At 44.7% G+C, this 12,858-nt stretch overlaps 4 protein-coding genes across 4 annotated transcripts; 2 read left to right on the top strand and 2 right to left on the bottom strand.

Annotated features, from left to right (window-relative positions):
- Positions 1–1,206: 1,206 nt before the first annotated feature.
- On the top strand, positions 1,207–3,116 carry AOL_s00110g33 (uncharacterized protein; the record flags this gene model as incomplete). Its single annotated transcript, XM_011126723.1, has 3 exons — positions 1,207–1,856; positions 1,918–2,949; positions 3,011–3,116. 3 exons carry the CDS (start codon positions 1,207–1,209, stop codon positions 3,114–3,116), a joined length of 1,788 nt encoding a protein of 595 aa, XP_011125025.1.
- Positions 3,117–5,696: 2,580 nt separating this feature from the next.
- AOL_s00110g32 (uncharacterized protein) lies at positions 5,697–7,365 on the bottom strand (the record flags this gene model as incomplete). The annotated part of the gene is made up of 5 exons (XM_011126722.1): positions 5,697–5,872; positions 5,966–6,181; positions 6,255–6,305; positions 6,375–7,006; positions 7,187–7,365. 5 exons carry the CDS (start codon positions 7,363–7,365, stop codon positions 5,697–5,699), a joined length of 1,254 nt encoding a protein of 417 aa, XP_011125024.1.
- A 1,130-nt stretch (positions 7,366–8,495) lies between these two features.
- On the top strand, positions 8,496–10,341 carry AOL_s00110g31 (uncharacterized protein; the record flags this gene model as incomplete). The annotated part of the gene is made up of 3 exons (XM_011126721.1): positions 8,496–9,075; positions 9,231–9,949; positions 10,108–10,341. The coding sequence occupies 3 exons, from the start codon at positions 8,496–8,498 to the stop codon at positions 10,339–10,341; spliced, it is 1,533 nt and encodes a 510-aa protein (XP_011125023.1).
- A 1,154-nt stretch (positions 10,342–11,495) lies between these two features.
- AOL_s00110g30 (uncharacterized protein) lies at positions 11,496–11,831 on the bottom strand (the record flags this gene model as incomplete). The annotated part of the gene is made up of 1 exon (XM_011126720.1): positions 11,496–11,831. The coding sequence occupies one exon, from the start codon at positions 11,829–11,831 to the stop codon at positions 11,496–11,498; it is 336 nt and encodes a 111-aa protein (XP_011125022.1).
- Positions 11,832–12,858: the final 1,027 nt, after the last annotated feature.

Raw genomic sequence — 12,858 nt, 5'->3', positions numbered from 1 at the left:
AATGAATTAGAATAGAATTGAATGATTGAAATCGAAATATCCCAACCGTGGTCCCCCAATTTTGCAAATACAGAGAGAGAAAACCCCGGCTCGCTATTAGGTGAAAGGTTTAGCTCTGGATGTGTAACAGACACCCCTCGCTTAGCTAACTTGAGAACACATATGCTTGAATTCGAGGGCATGAGGGTTCTTGATATTACAATTCATATTCGGACTACACGATATTTTCAGAACTTGATAATATAACGAACAAATGATCATAGTCTTCTTTGTTAGTCTCCAAGATGATACTAGTAGCTATAGATGTGGGATTCGAAGACTGCCAACAGTACAGTTTGGCTACGAGTCTAGGTATCTCTGTGAATCGCTTTGCATTGTTATGTGCTAAGACATTCACATGAACATAAATATACAACCCCATACATGCCTATATAAATAAGTATGGCCCGCTTGCTTGATCGAAACAGCCTCGAGACTAAGTAGATCCAAATATTTGTCGACCTCACTCACAACGGGCAAGAATCGAGGGCTCACGTGCTTTGTTCCATCTGTTAGATTGCTAGTGAATAATTGGGTCAGCTGGTGGTCCTTGGCTTCACACAACACCTCCACTTGACAGGCCGCATCTCCACGATCTCCATCTAACCAATCAGACCTACATCATCACCCGTCCGACATCATCCATCCTCCCGTACATTCACCCACCCATCACACATCCCGCACAAGCAAGCCGTCGGGTCCGAGATCCTCCCTTGACTATCGTGAGAAGCCGTGTATCTATCTGTATCTGCCGGGAAGTTTGATCGCTACTTCCATCCCGTCACTCTCGACTTCCCCCTTTTGAACAGCGTAGTCTAAAGTCCAGGAGTTAAACGAATCCCCGGCTTCGCTTCCATGCTCTTGATCTGAAAGGAAAGAAGGAAAGAAGGAAAGAAGAAAAGCAGGAAAAGAAAAACAGCTGCTGTCTATTTCCAAGCACATAAGTTACTTTCGACATCGAACCCTAGTCACGGAAACCCATAAAGCCTCTAGCCCCAATTTCCTCCAACAACCTTCACCTTGGATTCCAAACAGTCCCCACCTCCACCTTCCTTCCCTCCCTGGGTATCGGACCTTATCGATACTCTTCAATCCGAACAGTATAAAGATCTTATCGTTCCAACAACTGTACTCACATCGATAGCCATCGTCGTTATCGCCGCTCTAATGCAACGAGCGGCAGTCAGAGCGGCAGTCGCCTCCGCCCGCAGGGCTCCAGGCTTCTTGCTCAAAAACCGTCCCCCGCAAAATATCAGTGCTACCAGGGCTCTAACCACTAGCACTCTCGGGAGCAGTGGAAGTGGGACAGGCTCGAACTCCTACGTAAGGAAGTTTACGCTTGCCATCGTTTCTTCGTTGGTTCTTGGATCTGCATATATTGCATCGAAAGGATCCAACCCGTTCCTAGCGAAAGTTTCCCTGCTTTCAAATCCTAGTGACAAAGATGCCTTTGCTGCCGGGGCCAAGGAAGACGTGAGGATTAGGAAGATTGTTGCTGTCGACCATGAATCCCTCTACACTGGCACGATTACAGGAGATGGGCCGTTGACAAAAGAAGATGGCCGCGGCGGAAGGAAGGTGTTGGAAATGCTCACGCCAGACGAAGCCTCCACCAAGCTAAGGCAAAACCAGGAGTCCTATTTGGTGGGTAGAGATAGAGGTGTCTACCGATATGATGTCGTTCAGCTTCCTAGTAATGATCCGATTGAGGATGACCATGCTGAGCGCATCATTGAGGTTCCATCTGTTGATGGGACGGTGGACGATGCCAAAGCGAGCACGGATTGGATGTTTTGGGGTGTTTTCGATGGACACAGGTATACGCCCCGTCTATCTTTTAGGATTTCAAGTGCAACGAACTAACATCCGAGTTTAAAGTGGATGGTATACATCCGCGAAGCTACGACAGCTCCTGATTGGGTTCGTCGCCCGGGAACTCAATGCTACTTACAAGGCTTCAAGCACTAGTCTAGAAAACAAACTTCCTAGCCCTGAATCTATCGATGCTGCCATCAAGAACGGCTTTCTCCGCCTCGACAACGAAATCATCCACGAATCAGTTGAAAAAGCAACCAAGGCCCCATCAAGGGCTGCAGCTGCTGAGTTGCTAGCGCCAGCGTTCTCCGGCTCTTGTGCCCTCCTAGCATTCTATGACAGCAAAACCAATCTCCTACGAGTTGCATGCACTGGTGATTCTAGAGCGGTGTTGGGAAGGCTTCAGGATAATGGTAAATGGGCCGCAACAGCTTTGTCAACTGACCAAACCGGCTCGAACAAGGAGGAAGCAAAGCGTATCCGAAGCGAACACCCCGGAGAGGAGTATGCTGTCTCAAATGGCCGTGTCCTAGGAGGACTAGAGCCGACCCGAGCTTTTGGTGATTCGATCTACAAATGGAGCCTTGAAACACAGAACATGATCAAAAGCAAGTTTTTTGGCCGAACCCCAAGCCAGAGGCTCAAGACCCCGCCATACGTCACTGCTGAGCCCGTAGTTACGACAACCCGGATCCAACCCGAGAAAGGTGACTTTTTGGTTCTAGCTACCGATGGGCTTTGGGAGATGTTGAGTAACGAGGAGGTCGTAGGTTTGGTTGGGAAATGGTTGGAAGATCAAAAGAAAGTCAAGGGGGGCGCTGCTGGAGAATCATGGCTCCGAAGCATCTTTGGCTGGGGTGGAGATGATAAGAAGTCTCTTCCAGTTGCTACAAACCATGACGGTAATCAAGACGATGCCGGTCAACGGGTTCCAATCCGTCAGAGACAGTGGGGCATCAGCTCGCCGGAAGATCGATTCGTTATTAAAGACCAGAACTGCGCCACTCATCTAGTCAGAAATGCACTCGGTGGGAAGGATAGTGATATGCTGTGTGCTTTGCTAACCCTTCAGTCGCCATACTCGCGTCGATACAGGTGAGAGGCTCTTTTCTCTGGCCCTGAAATATTGATAGAAGGAATACTAACGGTACCGCAGAGACGATCTCACTGTTGAAGTTATCTTCTTCGGCGAAGGTGATAAGTCTGGCAATGTTGTCGTCAACGAGGAAGCCACTGCAAAGAGCAAACAACAACAAGAGTAGCAGTAATTCTCTAATTTGAATTAACACCAGATACTGACGACAGTTTACCACTTTTCTTAAACAAAACATTAGTCTGCATAAACTTGCATTCTTTGTGTAAAAAGAACCTTTAAGCCCCCGTTTCCCCCTCTTCATTTCACCACCAAGTCAGCGATTGTACATTAAGGGCCCTACACTGGCAAATTATTTGGCCTTTCTTCCCTGTTTCTTTCCTTTAACGTCGTCCTTACTTTCTATGGCGTCTTTTTCAGTGATATCCACTTTGTTTTGTTTCCTTGCTCCCCTTCTATCACCTTGGCGAAGCAAACCCAGAATAGATACACCTCCTTGTCCCGCGATTTGCTATTTTATTATTTCATTTTTATACTTTCCATTATCTATCATACATACATAACTACCATCCTTCAGATTGTAAAATTTTCGCTCTCTTCTTCTATCATTCTATCTCTCTATCATTCTGCTCTCGTAAATTAAAAATACAGTTTATTTTACCTCCAAGAATAACCATACCAACATAAATAATATACCAGAGGAAGAAAACCCTCATGACGATTGCTCACTTTCCTTGCCTACCATACCCTCGACCTCCCCAATCCACCTTTTCAACTCTCCCCCAAATCCCGTAATCCTCCTAATCTTCCCACCATCCTCTACAGCTCCTTCCTCCGCTATGAACTTCTCGCCCAATTCGCGACAATACCCATGATGAGTTACACACCACCAAATGATACTTTTGTCGTTAAGGCTGAACACACCGCTCCAGCTTTCTTCACAACCCGGGGCGCAGTTGGGTGTCAACCCAAACAGGCGGAGAAACGTGCGGAATATTATGCGGGGGAGGTAGAGAATCAAGGGGGGATCTAGCCCTATATTTTTTATTTTATTTTTCACCCCGTGCACCCCACCAGGTTCACATGGTATAAATAAATAAATAAATGTATTCTTATCGTAATAAAACAACGGTCTGATAGACGGAAAGGGGGAGGTACTATATCAGATCAAAGGAAGGAGAAGGGACATGTACATACAAATACAATCCGTTTTCTCATCCCTAACACGCGCGCCCATTCTTCTCGAATAATTCCCATCGATAACCCATCCCGTATCTCGATGTTGATCGAGTAGGATGTCTATACGGGATTGAAACTCCTCGTTCGAAGGGGCGGACCAGTTCGGGTTCCAGAAGACCTCGTCGAGGGGGATGTACGGGATGTTTAAGGTTTTGGCAAGATGGCGGGAGAGGGTTGACTATCCATTTTTTTTATTTTGTATTCCTTTTTTAAGTGCTTAGGTACTTAATGTATTTTAGAGGGGAGGGGGGGGGGTATAAGGGTCCATGATATAGGTGAGGTGATGTATATAAAAGACACGGAGGGAGGGGGTAAGAGAATCTGTGTACCTTTCCCGTGCCTTGAAGTTTTGTTCAAAACGTCAACCAATGTCTTAAACTTATAGCCTTCATGAAAATACATCAAAGTAGCTACCCAACTACTTGAGTGTACATACTAGCAGATACTAGGGTAGGGAGGAAGGGAATGTATAATGTTTACCGCTATTCCCAATAACATGTATCCTATAAACCCCCTTCCCGTCTCCACGAAGCGGCGGCACATCTCGACTCTCGAGAAGGGGGGCCGTTGAGGACATTGTTGAGAAGTTGCTTTCGAGTTTTTTGTTGGATATTTCGTGTTGGGTTTTGTTATTCAGAAAGCACAAAAAAAAAAGAGGATGTGTGTATTCTCCTTGCAAGTTTCAAAGTAAGAGGTATGCAATGTGTCTTTTCTTTAAAAGATAACGCGGATGGGGAAGGATCTATAGTAATAACGTTATATCATATTGGTGGTCTGGCCAAGGTATCGATGTTACCACTGCATTGCATTAGCAAGGGGTGTTAAGGATCCGTGTCGCGATCCGGCTTGGCTGCTTGCTACATCGAGCTCTGACCTTTTTGCATTGAATTGTATGTCATAGAAGCCGTTATATATACTAAACTTAAGCTTTTAAGGTGGCACAAAGCAGGGTAAAAAAGTTCGAGTTGAGGAATCCAATCCTGAGTGTATATCTGCGCCATCCCTAACCCGACAGTAAAGAGAAAGAAGAAAAAAATGAACAACCAAAACATCCCCTAGTCTATGACAAAAAGAAACAAAGGGCAAGATGCCTCCAATGGAAGCCATGGAGCAAAAAAAAAAGGGGGGGGACAGGTGCCTGAATCATCGTTATGATTGAAGGAGGTAAGGTTTTGTAGACGAAATGAAGGGGGATAGAAAGGTAGAATAGAAAATAATAAAATGGAAAACCCCTTCTCCACCCCACAGTGAGATTATTAGATTATCGAGAAATAAAAAATACTCCCCAAAAGCGTTACCCACTAGCAAAAAGCAGAAAAAAAAGTATAGATGAAAAGCCTTTTCGAAGAAAGACAGGAAACTTTTGTACAAGAATGCAGCGTCGGGGTTAGAAGGGGGGCATGATGTCCCCAGCCGATGGGGTTTGGGGGGTTTAGACAATTGATTAATTATTTCGTCAAGCGTGTATCGTAGAACTACCAAATGCGAATGCTTTGGATTCTAGGCGTCATTATCGGCTGTCACGGTAAACAGCATGCTGTTTGATCTTTTCCTTTTCGTCGGTATCGATATGCCATACGACGTAATTTGGCAACCCGATGACCTTGTAGCCGGCGCGCTTCGCCATGCGGGCAAACCCCTCGGTCTCTGCTTGGTTTTCGAAGGCATAGGATGGGAAGTTGATACCTATATAGAAAAATAAGATCGATTAATTAGTATAACCCGTTGGAATCGTGGAATTCCCTGAAGAAGAGTTCCAGGAACACATGGTGGACATACCAGCACGGTGAACATCAGCTTTGACAAGAATTGTGACACCACCGATTCCATCAAGCTCAACTTCAGCGTCCTTATCTTTTCTCCAGTCGCCCATCAAGGCCAAGTATTTTCGGCTTGTATTAAACTCTTTGTATCCCTCGGCGAGGACGGTGTCGGTGGGGAGTTTCTTTCGAAGCTCTCGGCCTTCATCCGATTCTATCCAGGAGTTGTAGTCGACTAGACGTTACAACAAAAAAGAAAACATTAACTTTTGCTGCATACAGAACAGCTGAAATCGATAAAAACTCACATCTTCCTTCGATATCATTTCCTTCTTCATCAATTCGGTGGAACCAGATGTCTATCACCAGAAAATTAGCTATAATTCTCAAAATTGGGGATAGGAGGGTAGGTGATGGAAGAAACATACTTGGAACAATGATGTCTCTGTCGTGGGCGATAAAATCTTGAATTATGGTTTCGGGGCATTCGGTGATATCGACGTCTCTCCACATAACCCAGGAATGGTCAGGTCGCAGGGTGCTCGAGAGCAAAAAGTTCCTGGCCTTGCCCATTCCTTTCCTCCTGGGGCCCTGAGCTTCGAAGGAGTGCCTGTCTTCAATGCTTTGGGATAAGTGGGTACCAAAATCCTTTTCGATGATTACAGCGCTGTGGAATGGGATTTTTGGGTCGGAATTCGACTGGATGGTATCCAGCTCCATTGCCAAGATCGCTAAGGTATCATCTGTGGAGTCGGAGACAAGGAATCCCAGATCGATTAATTCGTGGGGGTAGGTTATTCTCGAGATGATTTCAAAGTATCGTGGGAGGAAAACAGCAGCATCTCGCAGCGGGGTGAGAAGCAAGACCCTTTCTCTATTCTTAACGGCATCTTTTCCAGTGGTGATTTTGTTTAGGTTGTAGCTACCGATTGACTTTGAATTTACGTCGATTGGATCGTGTTTGTTGGTGAGGATAGGGGTATTCTTGTGCTGGTGCCATGCAGCGAATTCGCCAGGGGATATTTCCAAGGGGGAGAGACCAGGTCCGTAGCAAGCCCATCTGTTGGTAATTAAGAAAAAAAAAAGATATCAGTTAGTTTGACCAAATCCCTTTCTGTTATAAGGTGGATAGAAAAGGGAAAAAAAATAGAAAAACAATAATGGGTGTGGGAGGTAATGAAATTCGCGTAGAATTAATTGATTGCAAATGGAGACAATTTGGAAAGGGGAAAAAACATACTCTATGGACGAAGCTGTGGAAGATAGACGACCCCATGTAAGAAGGACGATTGTGCATATAACGGCGAGGACGAGGAAGCGTGTTCTTAAGAAGACATGTGCGAGAGCTCTTGGAGGAGGGACATGTTGAGCAAAGTGCGCCAGAGGCTTTAGATTTAAATTTAAATTTATCTTTTCCATTGTTCTCCCTCCGTTCGTCGTCCAACAAGGAAATATATTCTCTTAAAAAGGATATATAGCTGGCGAAAGTATTCAGTATTGAGACCGGGGTGGGTGGGTAAATGTTGGTTGGTAAAGGCTATACGGGCTGGATCTGTTTGGCGGGAAGGAAATCTCGACCTGGATCTTTGACCTGCTGGGGGTGGATCTTGGCCGTCGTCAAACTGCAGGTGAAAAAAAAAGGTACGGTTAATATAAAGCCAATTCTGTCCTTGGCAATAGAAGAAAGACAAGAGAATTGAATTGTCGATGGACCAAAACCGAACGAGCGAGCGAAGAGAAGTGAAGATGAAGAAAGAGATGAGCAGGTAGAACCGGAAGTGCTATGCAGAGGAGATGAAGGAGAAGAGATGGTTGAAGGTTGAGCAGAATTGCTTGGCGGAAACAATTGGCTTTTCGTTCGGGACCTTAAAATGGAACCTTAAAATAGGAGAGAGAGTCTCGTCCACTTTAATTCAGGTGTTCGATACTACCACACATCTGCAATGCATTCCCCCATCGTCAAATAATCGTCAAATATTCTCGGTACCGGACTATTACTGAACAGGTTGTGACGGACTATGCCGGACTATGCCGGACTATAATGGTTAAGTACTTAAGTAGTTACCGTACCGGGAATAACTACTATGCCAAGGTCCACAGACGAGTCGACTCCGATAGGAGTATATCTACTTAAGTACTTAATGTCGTGTCATGCAATGCATCCTTTTTGCGTTGTTCGCGTTGGAACAGAACGCAGCAGAACAGAACAGAACGCCTTCCAATACACCTCACCGCACCTCATCAAACAGCCAAGTCAAGAGAATCGAATCAACCGTTGAAGGGAAAGGGAAAGGGAAGGGAAAGGGAATCAGTTACAATGGCAATCGCAATCATGACAGCCTCGTTACATGTATTATCTCTTGGCTGACAACATTGGCATTTCTAACCAGACATGGAACCATAAATACCTAGTTTCCCTCCCACTGTTATATTAATCTCTAGATTCCATAGACAATACTATATACTTACCTATTACCGATATCTACTATAAAATACCTACTTAATAAGTACTCCTTGTATAAGAAGTACTTATAGTAGTAATGAGCAACATGTTCCACGGCCAGGATAACCAATATCAACATCAACAACACCAGGATCCGAACTATAACCAGTACCAGAACCAGAACCAGAACCAGAACCAGAACCAGTACCAATACCAATACCAATACCAGTATCAACAGCAACCCACCTGGGACCAGTCCAATAACAGTAACAGCAACGGAGGCTACTACCCCCCCTATCACCACCAACCGACATGGCAGGACCCCAGTCAACAACTACCCCCAATCCAAACATCATCACCATATCAACAACCCCCAGTCATATCACGTGAACAACCTCCCCCTCCACCCTACGACCCCGCCCAGCGACCCATGAGCTGGCCATCCAGCCCTCAGGACTACCAGAACTACTACACCGCGTCCTTCCCAGCTGTACCGGGTTCCAGTTCTCTTCAACCTCCCGCTCCCGCTCCCGCTCAACCGCCAAATTGGTTAGGTCATCACAGCCACAGTCATCACCATTCGATATCCGGTCCACTTGGTCTTCCGAACATCCCATCTACTGGTACAAGGCCGAATAATGATCTAGCATTAGAAGATGCTCAAAGAATCCGTGATGCTTTTGGAGGTATTGAAATTTCCACCTAGATGGTCTAATGCAATTTACTGTCTTCATCTTTTGTTTTGTCTTTTTTCATTTGCGTACTTTAATATATATATTTTTATATATTCTTAATTTTTATAATCCATTTTCTAAATGAATAAATGAATGAAAATATAAAGTCGGCGGCCTCCACCATACACCCGTCATAAACATCATAACGAACCGATCCCCAGAACATCTAGGAAATGTCCTCATCAGTTACAAAAACCTCACCGGCCATGACCTCCTCGCAACCCTCAAGGATACCTCTCGCTCCAACAAACTCAACAAACTCATTGATACCAACAGTAAACACTTCAATACCGCCGCCATAGCCATCCTACTAGGCCCCGTGAGTTCCGAAGGTTACTGGGTCGTCAAATCCGTAAAGGGAAGTGGAACAAATGAAGCCCTCCTAACGGAAGCCATATTCGGTCGTACCAATCCCGAACTCGAATCGATGAAATCATACATCCGAAGTTCTCACTTCAAACATATGGAGGACTATGTTCGTTCCGACTTGAGTATGGGTACCAAAACCCTCTTCGAGATGGGGATGGAACCGAGTTTGTCAAAGGATCCGAATCATTTGTATGCCCCACCGGATCGGTCGAAGGTCCGACTTGATGTGCAAAGGATAATAACGTCGACACCGACGGTCAATCTCTTTTCGAAGAATTCTACTGTTCTGTGTCAGGTTTTGGCCCTGAATACGCCTGGTTATATCCTTGCCGTAGCGGATGAATATAGATTAGAGACCGGAAAGAGTTTGAGGGACTTGATTACTAGAGCCTTCTTTGGCCATATGAAGGATACATTGTTGTATATATTGGATGGAGTCGTAGACAAAGTTGAGCGGGTAAGCCTATACCTATCCAATCTTTTTTTTCTTTTCTTTTTTTTCTTTTTCTTTTTCTTTTTCTTTTTTCCTTCTATTTCTATAAGTCGGGTTATGCGGAAGCGAAAAGGTGTTTCGGAGCATGTGCTAACGTCTATGTATTCGTTCGGAGGAAATAGGATGCAAAACTCCTCGAGGACGCAATGGTGGGGGCAGGAACCAGGAATCACCTGTTAATCTCGCGCCTGATCAGGATCCATTGGAACAAACCGCATCTTGCCGAGGTAAAACAGAGGTACAGTCGAATGTACAAGCAGGACCTGGTGAGCAGGCTGAGAAAGGAGGTCAAAGGAAGCTATCGGGATCTAATGATCTCTATTGCGGAGTCTGACGTCTCCCCTTGGAGACAGTGAACCCCAATTCCCGTATACTTTAGGTTCATACTCCATGAGCACGTACGAAACGGGCGGTTAACTTCTTGGATTGTGGGTAACTTACTCTTTTGGGGAGTGCTATGGAATGGAGAAATGCGGGTGAGCGGCGAGAGGGGGAGGGTTATTGTATAACCAGGGATCGGAAACTGGAGGTTGGGGCTTCTTAATTTGGTTAGATGCGGGGGAACGGAGAAACGGATTTGCGGGGAGGGAGGAGAGAGGGGGGGGCTAGGAGGGATGGAAAGCTTCCTTTCGAACACAACATCCTTACAGTTAAAACATACATTCACTTGTAATTTACTCTCCAGGATTTTCTAAAACAGGGTTTACCTGTCTTATGGATTCCTTTGGTAGGTTCTCCATATCATTACGTATTATTCTTTGGAAGTTAGGTTGTTGCGTATTTGGTATTTATTTTTTTTTTTTGGATTTGAATTTGAATCTTTTTTTTTTCCTCTATGACAGCTTTTTTTTCTTATGTACATGATATGAAATACGATATGATGAACACAGAAAGAAGCAGTATCTTGAAAATGTAAGAAAATACTGGGCTTGGTTGTGATGGCCGACCCTCAATCGAAGAGTAAAAAAGAAGTCGGAACTCTCTCCTTCCCAAGGAAATATAAATAAGAAAGCTGATTGGAACAAAAGGAAATTCGTGCCGCCAAATATATATATAATATATAACCAAAAAGAGTATCAATAGTAATAAAGCGTTAAAAGAAAAGAAGGGAAAAGGGAAAAGCGGGAAAAGGCTCAAACCAGACTGATAGATGGAGGGGGCTCTTTTCAGGGTATCAACATGATAAAGCCAAAACAAAGGACACCTTGACGACAAAACAAAGGAAATGATGAAGAAGAGGGGGTTGAGAAATTGTGCCCTTTCCTTCTGTGTGAACGAGTGAAGAATGTCTCCCACTGCGTCTTCGACCTTGATGGTGGAAAAAAATAAAAAAATGAAAGCAAATAAACTATTGGGAACCGGTATCCCATCTAGCTTGGACCATCATCCACGAGTGTGATGATGATGATGTGTGATGATGGTTTGGAAAGGAACCTCTCAAATCCGTTTCCGTCATCAATCTCATCTCTTCCCAAACGAACCTCAAATCAAAAGAAATCGTTTGTATCTTTTAAGCAGCAAGATTGGCGCCACCGCTCTCAACAGCGTCAATCTCAGCAGAAGACCACTTGAGACGTCCGAACCTAGCAGGAAGCTCGCTTCGGTCGAAGAATTGACCTTGTGGTGGGGCTGGCGAGAAGTAGGATTTGGAGGATGCGGATCGAGTGGCTAAGGGACCATGTTGGTTGGCAACTGATTCACGGTATTGCTTGAAGGAGGTTGGGAGAGAGGATGATGGAGACGCCGGGTGGACACGAGGACTATGGTCAATGGCCTCTGGGATAGAGCGTTTTCCGATGAAGTGGATGAGTGGGGTGCGGCGGGCGAGGACTCTGGTTGGGTTCATTGTGGCGGTTGTTGGGTTTTTTTTTGTAAGAAAGAGATTTTTCCTTTTAATTGGAGTTCTTCTATTTTAATGTAGAAGAAAGAGGAAGAGATGGAGAAGTGAGAGGCTTCCGAGAGTGTGAGATGATAGATGTATAGACAGATAGGTGAATAGAGGTTTGAGAAGAGTGGTGGTGGTTGAGAGATGAAGATGGTGGTAGTGGTTGGCGGTAGTGGGAGGACTGATGATATTATATAATAAAAGGGCACACGGAAGCGGAATGTGGTGGTGGAGAAGTGTTGGCGCTGTTGCGTTTGTTCCGAGAAATTTTCGAGGTTTCAGACAACTTCACAAGCCAACTGACACAACCAACAAGAGGTATTATCACAGCTATAGCTTAGCTTAGCTTGGATTAGATTAGGTGCTGGGTTTTAGGGAGGAAAGAAAGAAGGACGGAAGGAAGGAGGTATATGTGGACACGACGGCGTATTTGTATTGAAAGACAAAACGCAGATGAGTCTTTCTCTGTCTTGATCGATGCACTTGAGTTGAGTCCAGAGTAATGTAAGTACGAAAGGATAATCCGGCTAATGCGCAAACTGAGGCGTAAGGATTTGATTCTAGCGAGATCAAACTATCCAGGTCTGTCCTGTCTCTGTCGAGTGTATGTCGAGTGTATGTAGTGCCGATGACCGCTCGATGGTTGATGAACTTCGAAGGTGAATTGTCTCTCTATTATATAATTTTCAAAGTTCCTCAAATCCGATTCTTCTCCTTTTTATTTTATTTTTTATTTATTTTATTTTCTAAAGTATCTTTGGATATTTTATTTTATTTTATTTTATTTTATTTTATATTTTTTACATTCTTATATTGAACAACTTCCCCGAGACGGACGCCGTCTGTCTGGCGCTTTACTCCGACGGTTCGCCGAAGCTGTGTGTGAATTGTGGCGGGGGAACCATGCACGCCGATAATGCAAGACGATAATCACACCATTGGGCACGATGTACTTGACGGATCGTATCCCACATGGTAAGCCTCGCTG

The sequence above is a fragment of the Orbilia oligospora genome (assembly GCF_000225545.1).
Source record: "Orbilia oligospora ATCC 24927 unplaced genomic scaffold scaffold00110, whole genome shotgun sequence".
NCBI classification, from domain to species: Eukaryota; Fungi; Ascomycota; class Orbiliomycetes; order Orbiliales; family Orbiliaceae; genus Orbilia; species Orbilia oligospora.
The sequence above is the reverse complement of the archived record's forward strand: the minus strand, read 5'-3'. Positions and strand labels throughout refer to the sequence as shown.